The sequence below is a fragment of the Zalophus californianus genome, chromosome 14 (genome assembly GCF_009762305.2).
Source record: "Zalophus californianus isolate mZalCal1 chromosome 14, mZalCal1.pri.v2, whole genome shotgun sequence".
In the NCBI taxonomy this organism is placed as follows: domain Eukaryota; kingdom Metazoa; phylum Chordata; class Mammalia; order Carnivora; family Otariidae; genus Zalophus; species Zalophus californianus.
Window position 1 is genome coordinate 83421295 of NC_045608.1, and position 15023 is coordinate 83436317.

General features: G+C 34.2%; 1 protein-coding gene across 1 annotated transcript in view; it reads right to left on the reverse strand.

Moving 5' to 3' along the window:
- Positions 1-257: 257 nt before the first annotated feature.
- Positions 258-15023, reverse strand: part of CDH19 (cadherin 19) — a 105193-nt gene continuing 90427 nt past the window's right edge. Inside the window, exons 10-12 of the mRNA XM_027576791.2 lie at positions 10286-10403; positions 8079-8330; positions 258-6040 (exon numbers count right to left, since the gene is read on the reverse strand). Of these exons, the coding sequence (XP_027432592.1) occupies positions 5550-6040; positions 8079-8330; positions 10286-10403 (861 nt within the window). The 3' untranslated portion in view covers positions 258-5549. The remainder of the gene's footprint in view (positions 6041-8078; positions 8331-10285; positions 10404-15023) is intronic.

Below are 15023 nucleotides of genomic sequence, written 5' to 3' on the forward strand. Positions count from 1 at the left end.
GTGATTAAGTGAGCAAACCCCTCTCTTTTTTGACAGTTTTTTTCCCTAAAATATCCATACCTACAAAAGGTTGCCATGATCTGTGGTTATAACTTAGCAGAGTTTTTCCCCCAAATAAATGTCATAGGGGAGTGACTTTCAATCAGAACATCTCATACATAATGCATAACTTGAGTAATTAATTTTTTTCCTTTAGTAATAATGGAACATTACCCAGGAAGGGTCAAGGTGGGGAGGCAGTAAGTAACAGCAAGCTAATTATTGTCCTGCATTAATTCATTTTCTTTTTGTCCACATTAATTGTAGAGTAATGAGCTTGGTCTATGAGCATTTCTAAAGATAAACTTAATAATGTCGCAATAATTGTTATGTTAACAATAACAGATAAAATGTCATACATTCTCTATGTTAGGCATAATTCATTCTTTATATGTATTATTTTTATTAATTCCTATGAAAATCTGATTATCCATTTTTAATATCCTTACTGTACAAATTAAGGTACCAAAAGAGAACATTTTAAATAATTCATCAAAGTTTACACAACAAAGAAATGTTAGCAACTGGAAAATAATTAAAAATGTACTTCATAGACCACTTATTCTCACTAGCATGTAAATGAGATATTATGGAAACATGTGAATACATACAGCAGCTCCACTTCCTTTTCTAGACAAATCATATTACAGATTTGGACCTCTATGTAATCATGGATATGAGTTATTTTACATGTGCAGCCTTATTTGTAGCTGAGATAAATCACTTAGCATTGCAGAATTCAATAGAACATATCATGTTTTAAATATTAAAATGAATAAGCACAAAAGAATGACATGAAAGAGTTTTGTAAACTATTTTCATATGTTCACAAATTTTTAAGGACACTATAAATTATGTTTACTTTTTTGTATTTTGCTTCTGATTTAGATAAGAATTGATTTTTGAATTATTTAAAATATATGAAATTCCAAATTGATTTGATATGTTGATGTATACAGGTTATTGATTAGCTGGAACTTAAAAGAAACGTCATGAAAATGTTTTATACTATTCAGTTTTTACACACATTTGCATTGATCTTTCTGATGCCCACCTTGGCCAAATCCCAGACAGTTTGCACAGCTTCTGGTCAGTGTCAAAAACACTTTATATCCGATGTAAGGTTCTCTCTCTCACCCTCTCCCAATTACTCTGCTGCTTCTGGACCTCTGATGTCTGGAGACAGAAGTAAGGGGCACAATAAACATAGCTGGCGCTTCCATAATCCCACAGCTAGATTCCCCTGCAATGCCAGGCATAGAATGCTGGCACTCTATTGTGGGCTAATGCATGGGGTATTTGGAGACATTTTAAGGACTTGAGGTCCTTAGAAAAATAAGGATGTTATTAGCCTGTGTGACATATTCTTTGGATGACTGGTTTTAGCTCCCTCTCAGCACCTTCCCTCTGTGCAAAATTTCTGCAGCTACAGTCTCAACCTATGGGAAATTTATGCAGCTTTGCCTTGTCAACAGCTAGGAACTGCATTTTGTCCAGCCCCTGCCCTCTCTCTGTCTGCCATTTCAGACCAGTTGGTCAGCCTTCCAGCCTCAGAGCTCTCTAGGAAAAGAAGGCAGCGGCACATTCTAATGGGTATTAAGGATCTGCTTTGTGATTGAAGTGCTAGTCTCAATTCCTCCAGGAAATCACAATTTATCTCATTAGATAGATGATTGATAGATACATAGATACATAGATGATAGACAGACAGGCAGACATAATTGGAAATATAAAAAGCCACATATTCCTTTCTTCCATTTATTTCTCTATTTTGTCTCCCAGCTTTTAGTGTATTTGATATCCAATGTCTTTTATGCCATATAAAAGAACACGAAGCTACCTTGTAGGTTTCCAGTGGCCTTGCAAGTCTAACAATACATTTGTTACCAAGTTTTGTATTGTAACCAGGAAGCAGAATTCTCATGTATTGCACATGTTTTCATATTCATCGCACTTCATGGGAACTTATTCATATGAGAATTTCTATAGCATTTATCACAGGACCTGTTTTGATTGAACAGTTTAAAGGCATTACATTTTTTTTTTGCCCCTGGGGATACTACCAATATTTCCAAACTAGTTAAAACGCCAAACTCATATAATGACTAGAACCATTTTGAAAAATCTTAGTGTACCCAAGAACTGCCCAGTGGCGACCTATTTTGAAAAATATATTAATTCCATATTATTATTTAACAAAACCCAATGTGGCTTCTATACATGACCAAGTAAAATAGATTGGAATTCATTGTTACATTAAGGAATATTTATTGGTCCATTTACTATGTGCTATGAACAATTTTAGACAAGAACAAATGAAAAAGACAGATGATTCCTTGCCCATTAGGGTTTACATTCTAATAAGTGATAAAGACATAAGAAGTAAAAAAAGTGCGTATATATTGTAATACCAGGTGGCTAAGTGATTTGAATAAAAGCAAGGCAGAGCGAGGGCCACAGTGGAAGACCAGGGCCAGGTAGGCCTTTCTGGGGAGGTCACAGTTGATCACAGACCTAAATGAAGTGAAGGAATGGAAGGAAAAGAGAAATGTTTGGGGACAGACTGTTTCAGGCCTAGAACGTGAGAATGGAAGAGTTAAGAATGCAGAAATGAGCCCAGAGAGAACACCTGGCCTTCGGTGCCTTCTGTGCCGGGTCAGAAAGTTGATTCAGATCACAAACATGCTGTGAAGCTGAGGAGACACTCAGTCCTAGAAGGAAAAGGGGGTCTGCATGTTCCAGCCGCATCGCATCAACCCTCGTAACGCTGCAGTTCTTTACTGGGTCAGGTACTGCTTCTTCATCACAACAATCATGTGAAATAGGGGGACTGGGCCTTATTTTACAGATGACAAACTCAGCTCTGCCAAGAGCAGACAGTTTGACCAACAGAGTTCACACAGTTATTTGAACAAAAGTGCACTAATTCATACTCAGAACGGGTAGGCTCGAGCACAGGTGGGGAGTGAACACCTATGGTCACTGGCAGTTTCTGATCCCTATAAAGGACTTTAAATATTTTCTTGTTTCAACCATTAGTAATTCCAGACTTACACATAAACCTGTGAGTTAACGAAGGATAATATTTAAGCACTGCAGGTATTAATGCGAAGCTGTGGTATTTTCATAAATATCTGCATTGATTTAGCCTCTATGAAAATTTACAAAAATGAGATCTTAGTGCCATGTCTTTAGCTTAGGATACAGCTGTGTTCTTGCAACACTCAGGTTACTACAAAAAGGTCAAGTGTGATTGAAATGTGACCGAGTATAATTTCTAGGAAATTGCAACTTCTGTACAAGAATCAGATAGTATTTTTTGATATAGTTTAAAAGGACACATTTAGACTAGCAAATAGATATGCAACCATGTATGTTCTTTTCCTATGTACCTATAATTAACAGTCCCATCATCAACTAAACCAGAATTTATTTTAACACATCTGCTTAGTGCCACTGGACTCAAACATAAAACCCCATTGATGCAGATGGTCATTTTTTAAAGTGTTCATTCAAATTGATAAGTTGTTCCTAAGGCTTTCCCCCATGACAGAACCTACTAGATCCTCAGAAAACCCTATTTCTGTTTTTCTCATCTATCTTCCATGGATTGATTTATCTGTTGTTTATCGTACTTTCCAATTCTTCAACCAAGATTATGTAACACTATCTTTTAAATACAGGGAGTAATCCTTTATGGAATAGTTCCTGAAAATATCCCCAAGTCTAGTCTTTCAATTTTTATGTCAGTATGATAGAAATAGAAATGTTCTCTCAACTCATACATTTCTATTTTACTAGCAAGTTTTTCTCTTTTAACATTTTGTTTTGTTTAGTATTCACACTCTGCCCTAAGTAAGTGATGCTATGAATGCATAAAGATTTTCTGTGGCTTATGACTTCTCATCTACTTTTAATATCCTCCTAAATTGTTGTATTTCCAGTCTTGGGCTTTTGTAAGGTGATGATACCTATGTTGCTGACATAATCGTATCTGAATTGATATTGATGGAAAACCTCTCTTCTATTACATGGTGTGGTGTTTATGTTTCCAAGTACAGAGGAAAACAATACTGTAGCTATTCAAATCCATCATCTTTAGCTAAAAATTATTCAAAATATTTTATCTAAATATATATGGTCAATTTGGTTCAGCTCATTTTCACATGCTGCTAATAAGAAATGAACATATGAAACAATTTTGAGGACACTGTATTCACCATTTTCTTTCTGTTCAACCTATGAATTTTGAATTCCATCTTGATTTGGATAGAATAATAAGGATCGTTCTTAAAATGCTGATTAAAATTAAAGGGTTTTATTATCTTATTATCTGATGTTATCATAAAGCTTGTTATCTGGATGTTACCATGGATTTTGTCATGTCCAGCAGCTTAGCATACTTACTTCATAATGGTACAATAAAAGTAACCATTGCACCTAATTTTATATCCCATAATAAAAAAATGACACTGAAGAATCAGTTCTGGTCTAAGCTCTTAATAAAAAGGAAATGCTGAGAATTTTATCATGTTTTATGCTATGCTTGGTAAGAATCAGTTAGGGTGATCCTAATATTTTGGATGAATATTAATTCAACTTTGAATCAAATACTTCTTCCATTTATTGCTATAATTTTTAGTGGAAATAAAAATTTACTTAAAATTTTTCATGCTTTCCACAATTATCATAAAGTTTAAATTTAATGTTGAGTAAACCTTGACATGTATTTTGTTATTGCAGTGTGACATGGTAAAGATGTATTTTGGTTACATAAAAAAATGACATAAAAATCTTCCAGACATACTTTCATACTTCCTTTTTTATACAAATCTGTAATATCAAAGACAATACAAATCTATACTGTATATATCAAAGACAATACAGATCTATACTGTATCTCTGATTAATTAACATAGACCAAGAATCTGTTTAAATTTGAAATCAGTTTTCAAGTATGGTCTTGACAATGATTTTAAAATATCAAACTACTGTGAATCATAGAATCTCAGTCAGAAACTTGCTTATTCATAAAAAAGAAACAGGTTTTGAAAATTTTATATAATCAACCAGATTCTACTAGGTGTTCATCTCCATATAGCATCAGGAACTTAAAACACATAAACATTTTACTCTCACTTTGTAAGATTTAAAAAAAAAATGGATAAATGAAATAATATTAAAGTGATTTAGTTCAGGGCCTTTCTCACATTAAACATTCAAAAATTTTGGGACTTTGTATTGGATTGTAGTGAAAAAAATGCTAGAGGAATATTTCAGTTACATGACAGAGTTGGCCTGCAGAGAGCTGGTGGTTAGCATCACTCCACATCTGTATTTGGGGACAACATGTGGGTAGCTTGAAATAACCAAGGGGTATTTACGCCCAGAAAATCCGAAGACGCTACAACTTTCCTCCCCTACACTGAGAGCTGGAGTAAACAACTCTTAACTAAGCGACTACCAGTTTGCCCAAACACATATTAGCATTTTTAAAATTTAAAAAAGCCCTAATTATTTGACCGTATAGCAGAACCAAACATGCATGCTAATCTTTTAAAGCGAGGTCCCAACTCGTTAAGGTAATCATAATTTTCATCCTGATCAGAGACTGCTGATCCTAAGGAGCTCAGAGATCCAGCTAATGACCCTGTTCCCTCAAAAGCGTAGGTCTGGAGGGAGTCAAAAGGAGGGGCACAAGGATCAGTATTAGCTTCTTCAAGCTTTTCTAGAATGAATTTCCGGAATATGGCACTATCTGGGCCGACCTGCAAGGATTGCCTGTATAGGCTCCTGATCTCTGCGGTAGCAGTTTTCCGTGTCTTGCGTTCCCGCATGATGGTGCTGCTCCTCAGCTCCGCAATATCAAAAGCCTCTGTATCTTCTTCTCCGCCCCCTTCATCGTCATATCTGAATATATTCTCTCGGAAATCTTCACCTTTCTCTGGAAAGAGAGTCTGCTTTCTTCGCTGTTTCAGACCTAAGATCAAAAAAACAAACCCTGACAAAGAAAGCATATGAGAACATTAACATAATATAATAAATATAATGTCAATATATGCTAATATAAGTTTATACTCATCAATATTACATATTATTTATAATAAACTTTACAATCCTTGCTTTTGTTAAAAGCTCAAGACATGAGTTTAGATTTTATGATTATAAGACAAAAGAAGACAAACAGTTGACCCTTGAACAATGCAGGGGTTGATAACATCATTCCCTGCACAGTGGAATATCCTTGTGTAACTTTGGAATCCCCAAAACTCAACTACAGGATTTGCTGTTGAAAATTTGCTAAAGGGTCATGCAGAATGACATAAGGCAGTATAACAATATTTCTGTCTGATGATTTAGAGCAGAAAAACATCATAAAAATAAGAGTGAAGTGTTTTTGATGATAATTTAAAATTGTATTTTTTATATATTGAAAACAGAAAAAGAAAAATAGCATAAGGGAACATTTTTCAATCTATATGCATTTGTCAATTTTAGTAACCAGTAATCCATGTTAAGAGAAGTTAAGCACAACAGAGCAGTTTGAAATTCCCCACTGAGGCTAATTCTATGGCATAATTATTTTCTACATTAATATTCATTGACTACAAAATATATGCCACCAGATAGTTGGTTTAGAACCTGTGCTCAGTGATACCACATTAATTTCAGAAAGCCCAAACTATGATTTTTTAAAATCATAACACCGGTATGCCCACAATCAATATTTGTTACATAAGATAATTTTAATATCACATAAAAACAGAATAATTTCAAAGCACCCTTTTTTCTATTTTTAGAGAAAATTGTGCATGTGTGTGTGTGCGTATCAAGAATAGCCAACCCTTTCATAGCCTTTAAACTATTCAGAATTTTACCTATAGGAACTGAAACAAACATGAAGTGATGTTATTAATATCATCATAAAGAGAACTACATTAGGCAATACTTTATATAAATCTTACCTTTTAAAAAATTGAAATAGTGTTCTTGAAATAAGGTCATTGAGTTTGAATCCAGGTACTGTGAAACTCAGCTCAGATATGTGGTTGATATAGAAAGGGAGCTAATAAATAATTTTTTCAATCTATGAATTGGAGAGAGTATTCATGACATGTGCAAAGAAAACCACTGACTAAATTGGTTGACCTATACTTCCCACCATCTAAATCTTACTCATGCCCTGACTGTGAGGCTGTTCTTGGTTTACTCATGGGGTTTTTGGACTTGGTTTAGGTCTGTTCCTATGAGTAAATCAGTACCTGTCACCGTTCAAACCCTACACCGTTTTTACTACACTTGATTCTGATACCCAGCTATGTAGCTCTATATTCGGTTTTAGGATCAAAGACCATTAAAAATTATCTTAAAAGCTGAGGCTGGGTAGGAAAGAATGGTAATTTGGATGGTAAAGAGGAATGCATGATTTTTTGAAGCTCTGAGAAATAATAGAAGAGTGAGGGCAAAGCAATCCCTGAAACATAGATGCCATTTTGAGCAGTGAGTTTGGGATTACAGAACCAGTGGCTGATATAATTGTTCTCAACACTCAATAAAGGGGTGTTGACTTTTGACATGAAGTTATAAGGGAAGCAAGAGAGGGTTTAGATTATATATTCTGGTATGTTAAAGAAAGAGAAAAGGTTACGTAAAATGAATTATTTGCAGTCTTGGAAGCCTGACTAAAACATTTTGGGGTTCATTTGCCTCATTTGTAAAGTGAATATAACATCTGCTTCTGAAAACAACAACAAACAAACAATCAAACAGGAGCCTGGGTGGCTGAGTCGGTTAAGTGTCCGACTCCTGATTTCTGCTCAGGTCGTGATCTCAGAGTGGTGAGATCCAGCCCCGCAGGGTCACTCTCATTTTTCATTTACTCCACTGGTTTAAGAATTGCAAGATATTCAGAAGAGCACACACACACATACACACACACACACACCCATACCATACTGTGATAATAGAATTAACTATTTTTTTATATTTATCACATTATTTCCAGGAAATGAAGATGGGTTCAGTCCAGCACTACTTACCACATATTATCATGATGCTTATCAAAATAGCAAGTATGACTTCTGTTCTGAATCCCATGGCAAGTGTAAGGTCCTTATTCCTGCAGGTGTGTGTACTGCCATAGTCATCACAGTCACAGATGTGTATGGTAAGGGTGTTTGTACTTGTAAGTGATGGGATTCCATTGTCAGCAATTAGGACAGATATGTAAAAGACAGGCTCTTCTTCAAGGCTAAAACCAGTTCTATTGGTCAAAATTACAGCTGTGTTATCTAAAACAAAAATCGATGTGCATAATTTTTCAATAATATAAAAGAAGTTCATACCAGCTACATGCACTAGAGCAATAGTATAGATATAAGTTTAAATAATAAAGAAGAAATTTCTGATAAAAAGTCAAAAGATCCACTCCGAAAGTCATTATTGATTTGGCTTTGGCTTAACCCTAATTACATAATTAGATGAATTACATGAATCCGTTCCAAAAATGTCTTTGATAAAGATAGAAAAGGTTAACTGTGGAACATAGAAAAGAGCTTTTAAACAGATGTCAATATTTTATAGAGGCTGCTGATAATTAAATTTATGATGACAGTATGAGTTTCATTTGGGTTATTTACTCATGACAGTGCTTTTTCTAAAAGAAACTCATTCTTTTCACAAAAACTATAAATACACAAGATTTTCAAAGTCATCTACCAATATCAGAGCAAGTGGTCTCAAATCATGTATTTATTAATGAGACAGAAGGATTAGTTTTATTTGGTAGGAAAAATTCTATTGGGATGTTTCATTTTACTTTGACATTATTAACCCATTTTCTATTTAAAATTCAGATAACAGTTAAACCTCAGTAGCACTGATCACTCTTCTAGACAGAACATTTAAAACATTAACAAAGATGAACAATATATACTTTGACACTTTTGAAGTTGTTTTCCCCTGAATCCCAAAATATTCTAAGTAACCTTTTCCGGTGCAATTTCTTGTGTCTGAGTCCTATATTTCTCCTCTCTTTTTTTTATTGCCATCCCCCAAAATATTTTCTGTAGTAATCAAAACTTAGAATACACAAACAGTAAAATGCAAATAAATGAAGTGTTTGAAAATGTGTGCCTGCTAACCACTTATCCCAAATCATCATTTAAAACGAATTCTCCATCATGCTTTGGAACCGATAAAACTTATGATTTTATTTACTAGGCAGATTGAAAAGGTAAGAGAGTTTACATTTTTCAATTCATATTTTATCGGATTATTCTTAATCACAAACATTAAACCAAATTAATTATTTTCTTTGTTTTAATATACTTATTTTACCCCAGTGACTTATACTAATATAAACAAATCTTAGCTCTAATTTATTTCTTCTATTGATATTTGCATTTTTATCCTAAGTTTAGTTAAGTTTCCTTCACTGGGAAATTTGACAAGGAGAAAAGGGAGAGAACACGCCTGCATTTATGCTCCCACAAAAGATCTTCCATAGATCAAAGCCTAAAATCAGGTGTCAGGAAGGACATCTGCAGGTGTTTGGCTATGGATGCTTGAGTAATAAATCCTGTGGTGTTTCTTATCTTTAAGATATAAAGTAAAATTAAAATAGATTCATATTATGACAAGAAAATCTTTTACTGAAGTGAAAGAAAAAAGAACAGAGTGGTTTTATGCAAAGTCAATCCACTTCTGTATGGAAGGAGAAGATATTCTGTCTCTCCAGACAAAATCCTATGGCACACTGTGTCCTTAGATTGATATAATCATTTCATTTTGAAGGAAAGAGAATAATTTTCAACCAATTTTATATATTTATAGCTTCTAATTAATGACTCCAAATATCTGCGAATCAATCAAGCTAACATGACTGTAAGTATATATCATTTTCTTTCCCATAGATTGAAGTTTAAATTTTACAAGGACATGAAAGGAACCCCTGTGTCAGTACAGCCATTATATTTGCAGGGTCATTCAGGTTTTACAAGGTCTTATAGACACTGGTGACTTGGTAAAGTGTTTCTCATTTAAAGAAATCCAGTGAGAAATGGGGCTAGTATTTTCAGAACTTGACTTTGGGTTTTGTTTACCATTTTCACTGCCACTCTCTGTTCTATTTCTCAACATTACCATATTGCAAGAACCTTATAAAAAGCAACATTATAAATCCCCTTAAAATCAAGCACACTTCTCAAAGAAAGGATCAAAAGCCATCATGAGTGAATAGCATTACCTTCATTATCTATGATTATGAAACTTGAGTTCTTTGTGTCTTCCACAGGTAGATTAAAGTAAAAATGGTGATCTTCTATGGATTCATCTCTATCCACTGCACTGATGGTCTGAATTACCTAGGGAAAATAGAAACAGGTTGCTTGGTTTTTGATTCAGGAATATAATTAATGTTATCAAGATTATTATCATTAGTAGTATTAGCTTTTATCAAAATTGCTTTACCAAAATTTGTGTATATTGCAAGGGTAACTCAATTTGGGGAGAATGTTAAAATATTTTCTCAGGTTAAAAATAAGTTGACATTCCCCTTTCAAAAGAGTGTTTTGATATTACATAATCAATTCTTGTTGGGGGCTGAAATGATGTCTATCAGTTAAGTTCGTTAGAAATTCTCAAAATACTGCTGCTCTAAATCAAGATTTCCTCCCATCCTCTAGGCCTGATTTCCCTGATTTCCCCCTTTCTTCCTTTTTTTCCTTCTCCCTTCCTTATCTGAATGGCAGCCATTAGGATTTGTTGAAGTTATATATTCTCTGCTCATTTGGGAGCATAGCTGTGGTAAACTTATTGTCTTACTAAAGTATTAGCTAAACTAATGAGTTTTCAAATTGATTTGCGGAAATAACGCATTTAAAGCTTAGGAGCAATGTATATGATTTCCTTTGACCCATAAAGATTATAACAAAAGTGTTCCACATCAAATAAATTCCTATTTCAGATCATAAAAAAGTGAAGTCATGCAGTTATGAACACATCAGTTCACATTTAATTCTTTTCTTTCAAGACATGAATGTGTCAGTCAAGTGGTTCATTATTGCCAAAAAGGAGATACACTGTCAAGATCATATAGTGAGATTGTGATTAATTCTGGAAATTAAATTGATTACAGAAGTTATTGTTTTGAATTTTCTAGAATTAAAGTGCTTTTAACAATGTGTCAAACAAGAATATCTTTAGTTGCAAGATGACAGACCCAAATTTTATAATGTTATACTTCAAGGAATAGATATCTCTCCACATGCAGTCTTATAAAACCAATGTAATTTGTACGTTATTTCTCTACATCGATTTCTCTCTTTTTTTTTTAAAGGTTTCATTTATTTGACAGAGAGAGACACAGTGAGAGAGGGAACACAAGCAGGGGGAGTGGGAGAGGGAGAAGCAGGCTTCCCACTGAACAGGGAGCCCAATGTGGGGTTCGATCCCAGGACCCCGGGATCATGACCTGAGCCGAAGGCAGATGCTTAATGACTGAGCCACCCAGGCGCCCCCATCGATTTATCTTTTTCCTTATAACACATTCCTAGTCAAATCATATTCATATAGGGTTAATTAAATAATCTAATAAAACATTTTCCTTCAATCCATGCCTACAATAATAAATTTACATTATATTAGGGTAATGCTTTTATTTTGGATTATCATAAGAGCCAGGGTGAAGAGTGGGGGGACTTGAAACTCTGATATTTTGAATCCTGGTGTTGCCAGTTATTAGTTTATTTTTTTAACATTTTATTTATTTATTTGACAGAGAGAGTTGAGAGAGCACAAGTAGGGGGAACAGTGGAAGGAAAGGGAGAAGCAGGCTCCCTGCTGGGCAGGGAGCCCAATGCAGGACTCCATCCCAGGACCCCAGGATCATGACCAGAGCTGAAGGCAGTTGCCTAACTGATTGAACCACCCAGGTGTCCCACTAGATTTTATTCTTAAAAAAATTGAGATACTAATACTTCAGTTTCAGGAATGATTTTTAGAATTATATGTCATAGCTTTTCAAAGTGCTTGTCATACAGTCAGTACATGTTTATAAGGTGTTTTCTTCATGAAAATGTGGAATTGTTGGGATTTGCATAGACAAGATGGTATCCTGAATACTGTGTGTAATCTCATATATATATTTGTTTAATTAAGGTTGATAACAAACTGTAAAAACTCATGTTTACCTTATTGACACATGCAGTCTTGATTTTTAGACAAAAAATAATAATCTCACTACCTGACTTTCTGTATTAAATACATGCATCAGACTAAAGGTTGAAAATGTTTTCCTTTTGTGTATGGAGGCTTAAGAACACCGGTGAGATTTTGACTTTGTATATATTTTTAAATAATTTTAATTAATTGAATAACTCTCTACATATGTACAGGTAAACTGAATATGCATAGGTTTCAATACCCTGGCCCCTTTTTAACGTATATCCTTCCACTTCCACTTGCTTTATAAATTTAACTTTGATATGCTTTATGAGTTTTACCACTGCAAAAATAGGAAGCCACTGACATAATAGAATCAGTTACATAACAGGTACAATTAATTCTTTTGAATTAACCCTGAATGTGTACACTATTCTTGAGAACAAATTTCTAGAAAAGAGCCAACATTAATGAGCACAAAAGTCTTGACTAGGAATGCTCATTTTTTCCTTTTCATATGACAATGGAAATGTTTTTATTTTAATCTTCAAATAAAATTCTAAGAAAAAATCTTGTTGCATTGATTAGATTTCTAAACTAGTTCCTTACATCTACTTATCTGGGGCCCATCACTGTCATACACATTGATGAGAGGAGTGAAGACAAATCAAAAGCAAAGAGTAGACAGAGTAGACAAACATGGATGGTTATATTATGACAAATTCTGAGAGCTCAAATTTTTAAATTCCCCTTTGTTCTCGGTAGAATTTTGTCCAATTTTTTTCTGAACCAATACATGTGATTTTCCATTTATAGCACTTTAAAATCTATAATGGAAATATATTGTGACAGCCTAGAAAATCTAAAAATAACCACTTCTACATATTATCATAGCCAATCTTCACAATTATCCTATGCAATAAAACCCATTATTGTCCCCATTTTATATTTACTTAGATTAAGGTTCAAGTCACCTACGTATCTTAGGTAAGTAAAATGGCTGGGTCAGAATTTGAATGCAAGCTGAGGCTACCGGTATGAAATGAGTAGTACATGTGGCCCCCAGAGCATAATTTCTTCAGATTTATTGAGAAAAATAAAATTGATAAATGTTTAAAATATACATCATAATGATTTGAAACACATATAAGGTGTGAAAAGATTCTCTCCATGTAATTAATTACCATATCTATCACCTTGCATATTTATCATTTTTAAAAGTTCTACTTTCTTAGCAAATTTATACAAAGAGTATTAGCTATAGTCACCAAGTTATACATTAGATCCTTAGACTTTATTCATCTTATAACTGAAAGTTATATTCTTTTACCAACCTTTCCCCATATCCCCCACCCTCAAGCCCCTGGCAACCACTTTGTATTCCTCCCAGGCACATTGTTCAAGCCTTAGTCCTGTTCTTGTTCATAAAGTTTGCATACAAAAAAATACCGTAATGGATATGGTATGCAAACAAAACCAAGTCTCGTAAAAGACAGAGACATACAGAGAAATAAATAATATAATTGTCATAGAAGAGATATACACCAAAATAATGGTTGGGGAAAAAAAGAAGAAAATAATCTGACTATAACATTTAGGAAAAAGAAATGATTTTCCAAAGTGGAATTGAGCAAATGAGCTAATACTTGAGTAAAACATATGAATTAATGGGGAAAGTGTGATCCAGATAAAAGAATACCATGTGAAAACCAAAAATGCAGAGAGATCATATATTATTACGTAGAAATAAATGAAATTTTCATTTTTTAAGTCAGAGAGATAAACAGCAGTTTCATAATTTTCAACTTAATCATTTTATGGAACTACAAACAGTATTTGACTTTAAAGATAATCATGGGAAAATCATTTCATGTCTATCAATTACTTTGCACTGACTTCTTTTTCTAAAAAAAGGAGGCACACATGGGCCAGCTTACTAAAATGTCATTCTTAGATTATTATGTTGATTAAAAAAATCACTACAACATTCATTTTCACAGAAAATATAGGTCTGACCTTTACTAAACCATGCAATTTGGGGCACCTGGGTGGCTCAGTCGGTTAAGCGGCTGCCTTTGGCTCAGGTCATGATCCTGGAGTCCGGGAATGGAGTCTTGCATCAGGGTCCCTGCTCAGCAGGGAGTCTGTTTCTCCCTCTGACTCTTCCACCCTGTCATGCTCAATATCTCTCTCTCTCTCAAATAAATCAATAATAATAATAAAATCTTTTAAAAAAACATACAATTTCTTTGATAGCTCTGCAAAGAAGCAAGTATCATATGTGGATTTGGAGTAAACAGGTAATACATTTTTTTAATCCTAATATAATAGATGGATTTATTTATTTTTATTTTTTTAATTATTTTTTATTATTATGTTATGTTAATCACCATTCATCACATCATTAGTTTTTTTTATGTTATGTTAATCACCATACATTACATCATTAGTTTTTGATGTAGTGTTCCATGATTCATTGTTTGCGTATATCACCCAGTGCTCCATGCAGAACGTGCCCTCTTTAATACCCATCACCAGGCTAACCCATCCCCCCATCCTGCTCCCCTCTAGAACCCATGGTTTGTTTTACAGAGTCCATTGTCTCTCATGGTTCATCTCCACCTCTGACTTCCCGTCCTTCATTCTTCCCCTCCTGCTATCTTCATTTTTTTTTAACATATAATGTATTATTTCTTTCAGAGGTACAGGTCTGTGATTCAACAGTCTTACACAATTCACAGCGCTCACCATAGCACATACCCTCCCCAATGTCTATCACAGAGCCACCCCATCCCTCCCACCCCCCCCCACTCCAGCAACAC